At 44.4% G+C, this 16,250-nt stretch overlaps 1 protein-coding gene across 2 annotated transcripts in view; it reads right to left on the reverse strand.

The window, feature by feature from the left end:
• Positions 1-2,056: 2,056 nt before the first annotated feature.
• Positions 2,057-16,250, reverse strand: part of GATA6 (GATA binding protein 6) — a 32,175-nt gene continuing 17,981 nt past the window's right edge. For both annotated transcript variants that reach the window (XM_081562750.1, XM_081562751.1), the window contains exon 7: positions 2,057-3,465. In XM_081562750.1, the coding sequence (XP_081418876.1) occupies positions 3,298-3,465 (168 nt within the window). In that variant the 3' untranslated portion in view covers positions 2,057-3,297. The remainder of the gene's footprint in view (positions 3,466-16,250) is intronic.

Genomic DNA, 16,250 nt, shown 5'->3' on the forward strand with positions numbered 1-16,250 from the left:
AAATTATCAAACATCTGCTTTAGTTAATTACACATAAGCAAGTTATCACGAAAAGGCCAGATTAGGGGAGTTCATTGTGTTAGGACAGGCTACAAGAAGCCCTTTCCCCCTCTTTCTGCCCCTTATATTTCATGAATTCCTTCCCCTTTGGTTTTTTGTTTTTTTTTTAAAGCAGCACTTTAGAACCTAACTGGTATCTTAGGATTATAAGGAGCAATATTTGAGACCATCCCCAGAAAAAAAAAAAAAGATCCTCTGGAAGACTCTGTAAAAAAAAAAATTCATTTTCCAATCAAAGTATATTAACTTGAACATCTCCCAACCCACCAGAAAGCACTCAAGGTAACGAGAACCATAAAAAGAGGAAGGGGGAAAAGAGCCAGTAGGGGTAATTTTCTTCTGCTGTCAGACCATACCAGTTCTACAAAACAATTAGCCAAACCCAGACTAATATTTCTGAAGCGTCCATCTCCGCCACCAGCCACCTGGGCTGAGGGGAGGCAGGGGGAATCCCTCATTCCACTCTGCCCCACTTTGTTCAAAAGTGCAGGTAAGCCAAGAGACACGACTCTCACTGACCATAAACTTCAGGTACCCCATATGGGGTGAAAGTGAAAAGTGAAAGTCACTCAATCGTGTCCGACTCTTTGTGACCCCATGAACTATAGAGTCCATGGAATTCTCCAGGCCAGAATACAGGAGTGGGTAGCCTTTCCCTTCTCCAGGGGATCTTCCCAACCCAGGGATCAAACCCAGGTCTTGTGCATTGCAGGCAGATTTTTTACCAGCTGAGCCACAAGGGAAGCCCAAGAATACTGGAGTGGGTAGCACTCCATTTGGAGTAGCACCATATGGAGTGAGCGATAAGTAGCACCATATGTAGCGAGGCATCCAAAACACGCATGCACTGCTAAGAGTCACGCCCTTCCGTCAATGTCAAGTTCACACAGTGCTGGCTATGCACCAGGCACTTCACATGGATTATCTCACTCCTATGAGTTACGTGTGTGTATGTTAAGTCGCTTCAGTCACATCCAACTCTGTGACCCTATGGACTGTAGCCCACCAGGCTTCTCTGTCCATGGGACTTCCCAGGCAAGATTACTGGAGTGGGTTGCCATTGCCTCCTCCAGGGGATCTTCCCGACCCAGGGATCAAACCCTCATCTCTTATGTCTCCTGCGTTGGCAGGCAGGTTCTTTACCACTAGCACCACCACATGCCTTATGTTATGAGGAAAATGAAAGCTGGGTAGCTTGTCCAAGGTCACCAAGCTCTCCTTGCAGAGGAGGGACTTGAAACCTCATGGTCTCACTCCAGACCTCACTCTCTTAACCACTGTCCCCACCCACCAGAGGGTATCAGGGCACAAACAAGCTTCACTGACTTCTCCCCACAAACATCCCAGGCCTGCATCTGACTTCTAGCAACACCCCATCACAAAAGAAGACTTCCCTTCTCCTGGTTCAGACTGGACCCCACAGACCAGCTGTAATCAGTACATGATTTACAAAAGAGTCATGTTTAGGGAGGCAAAATGAAAGGCTATCATTTTGTGTTGTGAAACAGCCTCCCAATTGAAACCCATGCTGCAATGTAAAAAAAGATGCTGCTCAAACCATTTTCTACCTTCTGCTGAGTATAAAGACTTAAACTTCACATGAGCTTGGAGATGTCACCACACTCTGTAAAAGGGAGGAACTAGGAAGGAAATCCTTCCATCTCTGGGCCACAGAGTATATTTCATTCAGTGGAAAAGAAACTCTGGATTTTTTCAATGTTTTTAAGGCTTGATCCTAAACAGAATGTTTATAATCGCAGATAATGTCATATAATACTGGGTCTTTTTCACTTATAAAATTGTCCTCAATGCAACGAAAGGGGAAACTTGACTCCATGTGACAACTTCAGATGAACCAAGGTATAAAACAGCTCCAAGAGGACAATTCATTGAAAATCTGTAAGACCATTTGCAAATATCACATGTACTTGCTTTATATGAACATCTATAGCCATACACAGTATCAAAATGAAACTATAAGGGAAGGAATTCACTGTACAGAAGACAAAACAATACCCTTTTTATTTTTAAAACTCTGGTGAAATAGGTTTCCATATGACATCCCATTTTTAAAAAAATTAACGTAAACCAACCTGCCTGTGGGTTAGTCACACTATAGAGACTTCATCATGGTGTGTACAGATGCCTAAAGTATTTACAAATGTTATCTGCTAGGTAGTAAAGTTTTGTTGCCATTTTTCCAGCACATATTCCACAGTAAAATAAAGGGGAGATACTGGTGTTCTTATACAAAAATTCTTAACAAGTGGATAAAGGCAATTTACCTGAGAGAAGATTTGTTCTTGAAATATTTTTTTCACAACTGGAAATATAGAAATGGGATGTAGTTGTAAAAGAAGCATAAGAATGTCTAAGTTTACATTTTCTTCTTTTAAATTATTTAAGTACCATTAAGTTAAAATGTTTACATTCATTATAAAAAATGTTGTTAAATCTTTTATGCAAATGATTTAACACTGATTGCTGCAACGCAAATTGCACTTTTTAAAAAAATTATTGTTTACATGGAAGAAAAATATCTTTTGTTTGCTACCCTGTTTACAAATTCAGACTGACTTCAGGTCAGTCACACAATGTGAACTTTGAGAAACGTCAGTCACAGTGTATGTTACAGTTATGATGCAGTCCTGCAAACCGAGTGATATTTTTGACGAGACCTCAAGAACCAACTCAGCCTCCGGAGGTGTGTACCAAACGAAGGATCTTCTCCATGAACGCGTGGGAAATCAGGGAAAGGGGCTGTGGAAAAGGGGTAGAGAAATTCTGGAATAACCAAAACCAATCAGAAGAAGCACATGATTGGGGCAATACACATAAAACTTTGGTTTAAAAATCTCTTTCGATATTCCATGGCAGGCAAGGCCCCGGTGGTAGTTCCGGTTTCTGCACGTGGCACGATGGACATCCAATCCCCTGGTCGACCCAGAGACCAGCTGCCTGGAAGCGGCCACCGTGGCCAGGGAGGCTGTGGGCTGCCCCGGTCCTTCCCTGGAGAGGCGGTCCCTCTTCTCCCTGGGTCTTCAAGACAGGGGCCCCAGGGGCAAGGCAGAGCAAGCCTCTCGGGAGATTCATCTCTTTCAAATAAAGGCACAGAAATCGTGTATCAGAGGAAGATGTCTGGTCAGCATCCTCGGCCCAGTCCGGACTGCTTGCCAAGAGGATCCGTGAAGGCAGTCCCGCGGGCCGGCAGCATCCTCCTCTGGTCCCCGCGGCCTCTCAGGCCAGGGCCAGGGCGCACCAGGAATCCTGTCTCACCGACGATGTGACTTCGGCTGGCGAGGCCAGGCTGACGCCGATGTACAGCCCGTCTTGACCTGAGTACTTGAGCTCGCTGTTCTCGGGGTTGGTGCTGTCCCCGGCACCGGACATCACCGAGCCGCCTGCCTGGTGGAAGAGGGGGACGGAGAGAAGGGGAGAGACGGTTACGGATAAATGTGTCTCAGTGGTAAAGAATCCACCGCCAGTGCAGGAGACGCGGGTTCGATTCCTGATCCAGGGAAGATCCCACTTGCAGCGGAGCAACTAAGACTGTGCACCTCAACTACTGAGCCTGTGCTCTAGAGCCCAGGAGCCACAACTGCTGAGCCTCACGTGCCCCAGAGCCTGTGTTCCACAACAAGAGAACCACCGCAACGAGAAGCCCAAGCACTGTGACTAGAGAGTAGCTGCTGCTCACCACAACTATAGAAAAGCCCATGCAGCAATGAAAAAAATAATCAAAAATATATAATATTTTTTTTAAAAATATGTCAGGGAGAGACAATCGAGATGGTAGACTAGCCGACAGAGCTGCTCACTGGGCGGTGAGAGGCCCTTGACCCAACCCTGGCGATTTCAGCTCTTAGACTCAGCCTCCTGCTCATGTTATTAACTCATGGCAGGAACCACCCGGCAAGATTTGCATGGACACAGGTAGGAAGGGGAACTGGAGGCAGCCTATTTGTAAAAAGTGCCAAATGCTCAGATCTCTGACAGTGAAACAAACCACACCATATAGGTCCACAGGCCCTAAGGATGCCCGCACATTCTAATCTCTGCAAAAGAGAAAGTGCAGAGCACTGCATGTACACACACACACACAGAGCAGAACCATGAGGCTTAGCAGTCCTATTAAAGTCTAAGAAGGAAAAGATACATAGTTCAGCATGGCCTGATAAATGAAATTTTTGGGCACTGACTTCATGGAAAATTAACCCATGCATACACAGGCTTTAATTCTTCCCAAAAACAGGTCATGTTTGAAGCAGGCCACGTGATAAAGAAAATGCTAGCATCTTATATCTGTCATGATCACGACAATTATTTCTTGAAGCAAAAGGTCATTTTTCTCGTTTCATTTCTTCCATTCAAATTAAGAAAAGCCAAATAGCAAACATAATTTAGTAAAATCAAATCAAAATAACTAAAATCATGTTTAGACCATTGTTTGAGAAAACAGTTGCATTTGACTTCTTTTTTAAAACAAATCTAACCAAATTCACATACTTTTAAATCACTTTGTTCTCCTTCTAAAGCACTGTAGTTGTTTAGTCATTAAGTCACGTCCAACTCTTTTGGGATCCCATGGGCTATAGCTCACAAGGCTCCTCTGTCCATGGAATTTTTAAGGCAAGAATACTGGAGTGTGTTGCATTTCCTTCTCCAGGGGATCTTCCCAACCCTGGGATCAAACCCAGTCTCCTTCATTGTCAGGCAAATTCTTTACCACTGAGCCACCAGGGAAGCCTGGTATTTCTTCTGAACTTTTAGGCTTTCCATAAACTACAGGATATTTGTTTTTTTGACACAGGTAAAACATCTTGCACTTTTCAGAGCATTTCTTTTTTACATTCACAAGCCCATTAAATCCTAAAACATCCATCTGTCTGGCCAAGTTGATGTTACATCCACTTCAGAGAAACACAGGGCACCAGACACAGAACAAATGAATGGAAGTTTCCCAGAGTGTCCCTGGCTCCACTCAGGAGCCTGGAAGTGAATGCAATCCTAACCTGTCCTCTCCAGAGAAGATCTGGTTTTGTCTCGAATCCTCAGAATAACTATATGGGACCGAGAGGCAGGACTGCAGGAAGTCCAACCATGAAACTTCCCCCAGCTAGACTGACCAAAACCGGCCCCTCCACAGCTAACCAACCCTTCCCCTCCCTGGCAAAAAATGAAGGTTTGTGAAAATCCAGCAACAGCACACCCCACCAAAACTTCTTTTTAAATAACACGAGCTTAAAGATGTAAACAAAGGGCTCTGGGTGCCTAAAAAAAATGAAGCTTCACAAACTCATTGAGACGTCTAAAATGTAAAGTAGGTTCTTGTGAAATAGATGAAATAACCCTGTTAAACAAACTAAAGCTATGGATTTACATACACATACAAATATGGTGGCCTTCCCAGGTGGCTCAGGGGTAAACAATCCAACTACAATTCAGGAGATCCTGGTTTGATCCCTGGGTCAGGAAGATCTCCTGGAGGAGGGCATGGCAACCCACTCCAGTATTCTGGCCTGGAGAATTCCATGGACAGAGAAGCTGGGTAGGCTACAGTCCATGGGGTTGCAAAGAGTCAAACACTACTGAAGCATGCATGCACAAATATGGTGATTCCTTTTAGAAAACCTCAGCTATAAGCAAACTAACCATGGATCCAGACTTAACCCCCAAAGAAACACATAAAAGGATGCTATTCAATTATAAAAGGAGTCTTCATTTTAGAAAAGAGCTATCATACAACTAGTAGAGTGAGGTCCCTTGTACACGATTGTCATATCCAGCTTTATATTACCTACCTATTCTCCCCAAAAAGCATTTCCTTCACATTTATCTGACAAATCTGACTTCACCACAGCGAGTGCTGTTTTCTGGAATGGAGGGGTACCTAGACCGGCCCAGGAAGCAGCTCACCTCAAATGGCCAGACGTGCAGTGCTGGCACCACAAGTCACAACCAGCATCATGAGCAGGGCTCATCAGAGCCAGGCAGTGGGGCAGTGAGCTCCAGAGCCAGTCGCTCCCAGGTTGTGTAGGGAAACCAAGACAGATACACTCAAAAGGAAGACCACTCAACAGCTGTCATGAGCTTATGACTGTCTGAGACAGGAAGGTGGAACGAGAGGTCGGAAAAGGAATTGCAAAGAAAGGATACCTGGGGGATGGCCAGACAGCCTGCACAGTGGGACCAGCTTTGGCTTTCCAATTCTACCCTAGTTTCAGCCACCCACCTCCTGAGCCTGCTCCTCAGGAAACCAGCCCTACCTCAAGTATGTTCACGACAATTAAGTGAGCTAATGTTTGCAGACGTGTCAGAATGCCTTGCCATGTTAAACATTCCTTCAAGGGAAGCTATTGTTGTGGGTGAGGAAAGGGTGTTCAAAACTGGAAGAATGCAGGATGTAGGGAGGCCTGCCCGCAAGACAAGACGGCTGAAAGGGAAGGACACGAAGCAACGAGCCAGAAGAGGCCATGGGAGAGGGAAACTGGAAAGTCTGACCTAGAACTTTCTCAGTTTCCTCACCTGGAAAATAGAAATAAACAGGCAGCTATATCAGGAGACTGTTGCAAGGGTTAAATTAGAATATATAAAGAAAGCCCTTGCCTCTGACAACAGTCAAGACTAAGTACGTGCATGCTACTATGAAAAAGTGTTAAGTCGCTTAGTTATGTCCAACTCTTTTCAACCCCGTGGACTATGGCCTCCCTGTAGAGGAACCTGGTGGGCTACAGTCCATGGAATTCTCCAGGCAGGAATACTGGAGTGGGCAGCCCATTCCTTCCTCCAGGGGAATCTTCCTGGCCCAGGGATCGAACCTGTGTCTCCTGCATTGCAGGCAGATTCTTCACCATCTGAGCCACCAGTGAAGCCCTATGCTACTCTGAGAATTTTGTTATTGCAGTGAAGGAGCATGGACCTAATGGAATCTCCCCAATGTCATTCTTTGCCACGCAATTTGCATGGATGGGTGGGAGCAGCCCTAAGAACTCAGCCAGAGCTAAGTTCACTTCAACCAGGACATTATTCTAACCGTTGATGACGGCTCTCCTCAGAAAGAAAGCCAGGCCCTCCTGCACCCCTCAAAAGGCTCACTGGCCCTTTATCAAATAAGCTGCATTAAAGAAATATTAATACCCTGAATATTATTCTTAGACCTGAACAACTGTCCTAAAAGCTACTATTGAAACGCTTATTGTCTTCTTTGTTCAGACAAAAATGTTATATGGCAAGTGATATGGCAAGCAAATCCCAGATTACATGGGTGATGGGCTCCTGAAAAAAAATATCAACTCATTTGAAGTCAAAAGCAATATCTGTTACCTTTGAGAAAAAAATAAAATAAGTACTTGTGCCAAAGGTTTGAGAAACTTCACTCCAGTATTCATGCCTGGAGAATTCCATGGACAGAGGAGCCTGGAGGGCTACAGTCCATGGAGTCTCAAAGAGTCAGACACAACTGAGTGACTGTCACTTTCACTTATCACATACTATTTAAGCATGGAATGTGGCAATGCACAGCATTTTTTTCCATGTCAATCATACCTCAATTTAAAAAAATTAAAATTTTATGTCATGATACATAATGTGATCATTGTGATGAGATCAGATGGGACAGATAATGCCAGACCCCTCCATCCCTGACTGGCGAGGCTACACTCTGGCACTAGCCTTAGAAGGCAGTTAGCAGAACCCATCAAGAACTTTATACCTCTCTGAGCACTGTAATTTCACTTCTGGAAATGGATTATAAGGAAAGAATTCAAAGGGAGGGAAAGACGCCCCACAGGAAGACATCCATTGCAGGGTTATTATAATAGTGGAAACCATGGAAATAATCTAATGTCTCATAATACGGGGATGGTCTGGGAAAGCAAGGGATATCCGCTCAGTGAACAATTATGCAATTATTGAACCTAATAAGATCATGTAGCAAAATGGGAAAAATCCTGTGATGCAATGTTAATCGAAAAACCACAGGAAAGAAATTCTAACTAAATCACAATTACAACTTATCCATGGGCATACATAGGTATTTCAAGAGAACCCAGGTGAGGAGGTGAGGGACCACCTGAGAGGGACCAACCTATTATTAGCCATCTCTAGCTTCCTTTTGAATATTTTAATGGAGTGGCACAGTGCAGTCTAACTCTGGGGGAGACTGGAAGACATTAGGTCTGGAAACACGAGGCACCATTGCCTGAGAAATGAGCCAGGCTGGACAGTCATAAAGTAGCATGAAAACCAGGGAGGAATCAGAAAGGAGGGAGGATCAGAAGGGCCCCCACGCACCCTGAAGTCACCGCCACACCACCTGGTATAGACTGCAACCTGGCCAGTCATGCACGTGTGAAACAGTTTCAGATACCTGAAAACATCACACAGAGTACACAGATGGGCCCATCAGTATAACCTGAGCTCTTGAAACTGGCATCTAGCTGCAGAAGAAGTCTAGAACTGGCATAACTCTCCTTCTTAAGAAACCTGGCTTGTCACGTTGTCATGTTAAGCATCTTCCCCTCACTGGGAATATGCAAGCTGCCTCTTAAAAAGCAGTTTATTATGTTTGCCAGTTGGAGGGATGGGGGAAGGGATAGTTAGGGAGTTCGGAATGGACATGTACACACTGCTATGTTTAAGATGGATAACCAACAAGGACCTCTTTTATAGCACAGGGAGCTCTGCTCAGTGTTATGTGGCAGCCTGGATGGGAGGGAAGTTTGGGGAAGAATGGGTACATGTATGGCTGAGTCCCTTCACTGTTGATCTGAAACTAATCAGCTATGAAAGGGAAAGTCATTCAATTGTGCCCGACTCTTTGTAACCCCATGGACTATACAGTCCATGGAATTCTCCAGGCCAGAATACTGGAGTGGGTAGGTTTCCCCTTCTCCAGGGGATCCTCCCAACTCAGGACTCGAACTGAGGTCTCCTACACTGCAGGCGAATTCTTTCCCAGCTGAGCTAACAGGGAAGAGTCTATAATCGGCTAAATGCCAAAACAAAATAAAAAGTTTTAAAATAAAGTTAAAAGGAAAAAAAGAGAGAGAATCAGTTCAATTTGGGGAGAAAATCAGAGATAACTTATTAAGATCCTGGACCCAGCACACACACACACACAAAGACAAGTTTAACTGTCAACCGGTTAAGGTTTTCTCACATCTACTTAAATCCCTGAAAGGATCAGTACACAGACATCTCGACAGACATCTCAAAGCAGGCACGTCACTAACCTAAACCAGCCTAATCCCCCAGAAGTTCCTGAACAAAAGCAGGAGAGAGCGCTCCGGACGCCCACAGCCGAGCCATCCTTCCTCCTCTGGGAGGCAGCCTGGCCAGCCCAGGTTCTGGCTCTTTCTCTGATCAAAGTGCAACCCGAGGGTGGAGCAGAAATCTGTTCTGTGTTTCCACTCCCAGCTTATCGGCCTCCACCCTCCCACAGACTGAAAATGGAGGCACTTCCTGTTGAAAGAATGTGTTATCAGCCCTGACCCAGGCCGGGCTTAGCACTGAAAAGCAGGCCAGGTCAGATGGGGGACCCAGAGCAACCAGCCGGACACCCCACCTCCTACAGGAATAAATTAATTTAGGGAGAAGCAGCAGCTCCAGACGCGAACACGGAAAATCTCCCCTGGCCTGTGAGGCGACACAGCAATTTCTGGCTCACCCAGACTGTCTTCCCGGGAGAATAAGCGTTCGCTCATTTTCAGACACAGATCTGCAAAGTCGAGGATTTCTCACTCGGTGAGCTCCTCCAGTGGACGCCCCGTGGCATCTGCCTCACACTTGGGCTCTCCAGGACTTCCCTGGTGGCTCAGCTGATAAAGAGACCACCAGGAATGCAGGAGACTGGGGTTCGACTCCTGGGTGGGGAAGATCCCCTGGAGAAGGCAATGGCAACCACTGCAGTGTTCTTGCCTGGAGAATCCCCATGGGCAGAGGAGCCTGGCGGGCTCCGGTCTGTGGGGTCACAAGAGTCAGACAAGACAACCGTGTCAGTTCTCTCTTTTCCTTTACTCGTCACATCCCATAATAGGCAGGCCCAGAGAAAGCCTCCCACGGTACTGAGGGAGCAGTCCTGGAAAGGTGGCAGAGCAAAGGGAACCCTTAAAGGACACAGCCTTTCCTGGAGAATTACAGAGGTTCTCTGGCTTGTGAATTATAAATGTCGTTTTTGAGGAAGGAAACCAAAAAGGAATGGGCTGATCTGGAGAAACAAACCCAGCACCCCCAACAGGTTGGGGGAAGTGTGACCATTTCCAGAGCACAGGACTCTGAAGATGACCACACTGCCTCCTCAGCGTGGATTCAGGCTGTCAGCTTCCATGGCGTCTGGTCTCTCCTTCCTACACCTCTAAGTAAGTAGTGGTTCCAGCTATTTCCTGGGTGAGGGGAAGCCAGCCACCCCTCACTGCCAAAGCTGTCTTCTCTGCTAGGGTTTCCCAGGTGGCTCAGTGGTAAAGAACCCACCTGCCAAAGCAGGAGACTCTGGATCCTTGGATCGGGAAGATCCCCTTGAGGAGGAAATGGCAACCCACTCCAGTATTCTTGCCTAGAAAATCCCCATGGGCAGAGGAACCTGGCGGGCTACAGGCCACGGGGTCAGAGAGTGGGACACGACTCAGCAACTAAACAATAATGCAGGTAGATGGAAGAGATGCAGGTTCGATCCCTGGATTGGAAAGATCCCCTGGAGAAGGGCCCAGCAACCCACTTCAGCATTCTTGCCTGAAGAATCCCATGGACAGAGGAGCCTGGTGGGCTACAGCCTATAGAGTTGCAAAGAGTCAGACACGAATAGAACCACTTAGCCCAGACTGCGTTCGTAACCTCTAGATTAGACCCTGTGGTGCCTCACAGCAGCCTTCCTCAAAAGAAAAAAAATGAAGAAGAAAGAAAAACTAAGTGTATGTTTCAGCAAAAGTAGAAACATTTTCAGATAAACCTTAACTTCCACGGTCATTTCAGTTTGGATGGAGGGAAGGGGGCCAGACACAAAAGTGACCCAGTGACAGTTGCAGAGGTAACACGAGGAAGATACACAAACACACACAGGTTCTGTCTCCACCAGGACGTGTGAAAGCCATCCATCACAACAAAACCTCGAAGTCTCCCACAACTGCTCAACAAAGCTCAAGAAGAGAGTGTCACGGTCATCTCAGCCAACTCAGTGTTTTGCAGAAGAGTTTATTTCTTTGTAATTTAGCAAACAAATTCCTTACTGAGAAGAGTTCATCAGCCACCCCCTTGACCCCTCTTCCCCCTTCCGGGCCTGAGATGGCTGAGTTACATCCATAGGCTAGACGCTGCTGTTTTTAAGGAGGAAAAGAATTCTTCGATAGACACACTCTACTCTGGGCAAAGGAGCAAACTGTTTTACACGTCCATACACACAAACAGCAAGCATGCTGTGATGAAGGCGTGGCCCCAAGTTTACAAGGACCTTGGGTTTATCAGTAAGATCATGATGTACTGAGTTGGCCAAAAAGTTCCTTTGTTTTTTTTCCCATAGCTTCCATAAGATGTTATGGGAAAACTACTTTTTTGGCCAACCTGATACAAATCTAAATTGCAAACCCTGAAAAAAGGGTTTGTCCCACAACTTGAAGTCACTGGCCTACTGAAGAAAAGGTTCATCTTCTGAAATGAATCGAAATGGATGACTTTAGTCAAATTCAGTGGTAAAAGATGCAGTGGCAAGATAAAAAACCTGGTGGATCAGGATCTTAACTTTTAAACATTAGCTATAGGAGCTTGGATGAGCCCCCTGCTCTGGCCATCTCCACTAGACAAAGTGGACAGCGGTCCATGAACCCAGAAACGTTGACAAGAGAGCATTATGAAAAAAAAAAAGTAAGCAAGCATTATGAAACTGCTAGGAATCACAACAAATGAAAAATCGTTGCTATCAGGGAAATAAAAGTATTTAAACACAGTTATTTTGTTAACATAATAGTTTTATGTCTCTAAATTCCCTCCATGAAGAAAGTAAAGATTTATGTCTGATGTCTTGGGATGGAAAAAAAAAATGCCATGCAAATAAAGCACATCACTATCAAATTCCAAGGTCATATTTAAACAGTGCTAGTCTTCTTGAGCTTCAAAGCTGTCTTCAGGCATCTCCCACTTATGCTACACTCTATTCCTAAAGACCAGATGGTGGGAATTATTTTTCCCCTTTAGCAGAGGGAGGAAAACAGGGGCTTTATAAAACCTTTGCAACTCACTATAGTCACACACAGAGCTGGAGCTAGCGCCTGGCTGCCTGACTGTGTCCTTCCAGCTGTTAATCCGTGAACCCAGAGCATAAACTTCAGACCATACTCAGGCTCCACCATGAATCAGGTGACTAAACTTAATGAGACCTTTCAATTACAAGTATTGTTTCCCTGATGGTTCAGTAGTAAAGGATCCGCAAGTGATGCAGAAGATGTAGGAGACCAGGGTTCGATCCCTGGGTTGGGAAGATTCCCTGGAGGAGGGCATGGCAATGCACTCCAGTATTCTTGCCTGGAGAATCCCATGGACAGAAGAGCCTGATGGGCTACAGACCATGGGGTCGCAAAGAGTCGGACACTACTGAAGCAACTGAGCACTTGCTCACACGTGTGTTTAATAGGATAAAAGTATGATTCTGGAGCGTGTGCACCAGCTCTGGCAAAACCATGCCATGCTAACAGCTACCAAAAGGGGCCATAAGTAAATTATCATTTAGACACTGTCAAGTAATGACTTGGAATCGTTTACTCAAAAGACTCCAACAGGACATTGAAATCAATACCTGTTATTTGCTCAAATCTTTCTTAAAATCTGGGGTGAATAAAATCATCTCTTTTCGCTTCAGCTCACAAACGCTTGAGTACTTGCCCTGATGTGGTAGGTAGCTGAATCATGAATGATCGCCTGTGTAAAGACCTGTCTTTGGAGATGCTTTTTAAAATTATTCAAATTTCAGAGAAAATTAACAAATTGGACTAAACACAGAGCTAACAGATTGTATTTAATTCATATCCATTAGATCTTCATATTGCTAGTAACTCTTTTGGCAGACACCCATGAAATGCATAATAAATTACTTTTTGTTCCAGTAAAGGAATTCATTTTCTTCGAAGATTCATTTAGCAATAACATTTCAGGGCACCCTAAGCCAGATTTCTTAAATTTGGCTGTGTTTTCCCGTAACATTATTTCATGTTTTGTGACAATTTTGTATATTCTTATAGAGGCGGAAAAAAAAAAAAATCACAGAGTATCTGTAATCCGCAAAGAAAAGTTGTGTTCTGAGATGGATCCGTCTAACTTGAGGCCATAACAAAAAGGCGACACCCAACCCATGCTTATTCTTTACCTAGCATTCTAGCTTGTAGATTGTGACAATGAGTCACTTATTAAACAAACCACAGTCCTGTGATAAATTGGGTGGACACATAGGTTACAAACTATTTAAAGAGTGATACAGCTTTACTGTTTCCTAACAGACATACAGACTCATTGGATATTAGTGTAGTAAGTGTATTTCTAACTACCATCCTCCTCAGGACACAAGCACACAAGAAAAAAAGAAAAAAAAAAAAAGGGAAGTCTAGAAAAGGCCCTCAAATTAAAATGAAACTATGCAAACTCCACATGCTTCCAGGTTCCTTGCCAGGGTGACGTGTGACTTTCTCAGTGAAGGCCAATGTGGTCAGACAGGAACGTGAGTGAGTTATTAGAAGGGGCTGTGAAAGAAGAAAAGAAAGGGAGCCTGGCACGTAAGGAGCGTGAAGATAAAATGCCAACAAAATATTTATGTTCATGGCTTGCAGCAAGTGGCGAGTGGTATATTAATAACTGCGATGATGGGCCGACTCCCTGGGAGCGGTGGGAGACGTCGGCTCCAGCCCCGGCTGCAAGGCGGGCTTGTCTTGTGACCTTATGGAGTCACTCTGGATCCTGGTTTACAAATGAGCCCCTCATAATACCTAAGTGCAACTCTCTCCCAGACCCTCGTGTGAGATTAATGCCTTTTTAACTCTTTTTATTCATTTAGGGGAAAAAAATATCTTGGACTATAAACTCTTGGGTGGGGGGAAATGGATGCTTGCTTCTTTAAGAAACGCTTTTTAATTATTTTGTAAAAATTAAATTGAAGGCAATTTGCAAGTTCCAACTCACTTGGCACTCACTAAGCATGGGTTTAAATCCCACTTTGAAAGGATTTTGGTACCTGGATCTTGTATTTCATATTTTAAGGAAGAACTTTTTACCATCACATTAGGCATGTCAACAACAGTAAACTTGCCTACCTATTGTTTTTTTTCCTATTACCCAGCTAACAAAGCCCTAGAAATGCAATGGGTTTTATTGATAAGTATATTTAATAAGAAAATGTATACAATGTAGCTTATATATTTGGTCATGAGCAAATCACTTCTATGGTGCTATTCTCCTAGCTGTACCATCAGCTAAAACTAACCAAAATTAATCAGATTTCTTTAAGAAAATGCCATTTCTTCCCTCTAAAGACTTCAACAGCGCGTATACTATCACATATGAATTCAGTGTGCTGTAATGGTAAAAACACTGACTCTGCATCTGCCAGGCCTGGATCCAATTCCAAGCCCGTCTCTTAATCTGATACATAGTTCAGTCGCTCGGTCATGTCCAACTCTTTGCGACCCCATGAATCGCAGCATGCCAGGCCTCTCTGTCCATCACTGTATCTGATACATAACCTTGGGCCTATTACTGAGTGTCACTCCCCAAAACAGAAAATAGAAAAAGATACCTCATTTGTACACTGATAATTGGGAATAAAAAAGATACATGAAACAACTGGAACATAAAAGGTAATTGGTAGAAGTTAGTCTCCTACCTTCCTACATCCCACAGTCTTACAAATGGGAAAGTACAAGAAACAGAGAAAACTCAAAGCAACCATTATGATGATTAACCCACTAACACCCGATTCTCGAGTGCCCTAAAGGTATGTGTGGAACATTCAATGTAAGAGTTAAGCAGGAACTTTGGCCCCCACTTCAGCAGCCTCTTAAATCTCTTTCTGACACGTGAGGTCCTCTGAGCGAAAGCAACTCCGACTGTATATAGGTCCTTCGTGAATGTTCCTTTCAGCTATCTAACCACTACAAGGATAATTAATAATAATAGAAGCCATAATTGTGTGACCAATCATGTCGAGTAAATCCAAAGTGATTCAACTACTCAGGGGAAAAGACAGTGGAATATAAAACTTACTAATAAAGAAGCTACGCGACTCAAGGGATGTTTTCCCGTTTTCATCATAGGATGCAAATATTAACATATAAAATAAAATCCATAAAAAGAATATAAAATATTAACTTGCCAAGTACCTAACCTTTCTTCGGAGGCCTTATAAAGACATCCAGACAGCCCAAGAAACGTCAGTCCCTAAATCACTGCCCCTCATCTACAAGCACTTAAGCACTTAACTCTTTCAAACCACTTCTAGCATGAGATTTAGCACCGTGCAGCCCAGAGGTATTGCTTCTGACAAGGTCATTGCATAAAGCTGTTACCTAGGAGAGGCTGCAGTAAGGAAAAGAGTCTCCCCTAGGCAGACAGCCTCCCTGAAGGTTAAATGAGACAGGAACTGAGATACCTATTCAGCACAGAGAAACTGACCAAAAATGGGCAAAGCCCACCCAAAGGCAGAGAACCAGCCAGAGAGGAATCTGACATGCGATTCCCGTGTCTCAGTCTAAGGACGCCTGCCTCTCTCCGTGGAAGCTGTCTATGACCAACCACCAACCACAAAGTGAGGGAATGAATCCCTATCACTAACATGCCCTCCCTAATAGTCTCCATTGTGAAGAGTCACCTGGCAGCCACCCTGAAACCATCTTGCCCCCAAGGAGCCCCTAGGGACCAAGAAACTAAACATTCTAAGGTCAGGACACATCACGAGTTTTGAGGAGGGAGTTTTCCTTAGTAATTGTGAGAGGAAAACCCTGCTTGTAAAATGTACAAAAAAGGATCATGCGCGCATTTGTTTACATCAATTATCAAAACACGCCCAGTTCAGCATAGTTTAAACGTCAGACTACAACTACATGCTTGACGAGAAAGCACAGTAGGTGTTAGAGAAAGTCCATCATTTAGAAATGAACTTAGTGTGGACCCTAAGGCTTAATATGGACTTGAAAGCAGTTTGAAATACCTGCCTTCCACCT

This window comes from Giraffa tippelskirchi, chromosome 14, assembly GCF_054371585.1.
Source record: "Giraffa tippelskirchi isolate mGirTip1 chromosome 14, T2T-mGirTip1v1.2.pri, whole genome shotgun sequence".
NCBI lineage: Eukaryota > Metazoa > Chordata > Mammalia > Artiodactyla > Giraffidae > Giraffa > Giraffa tippelskirchi.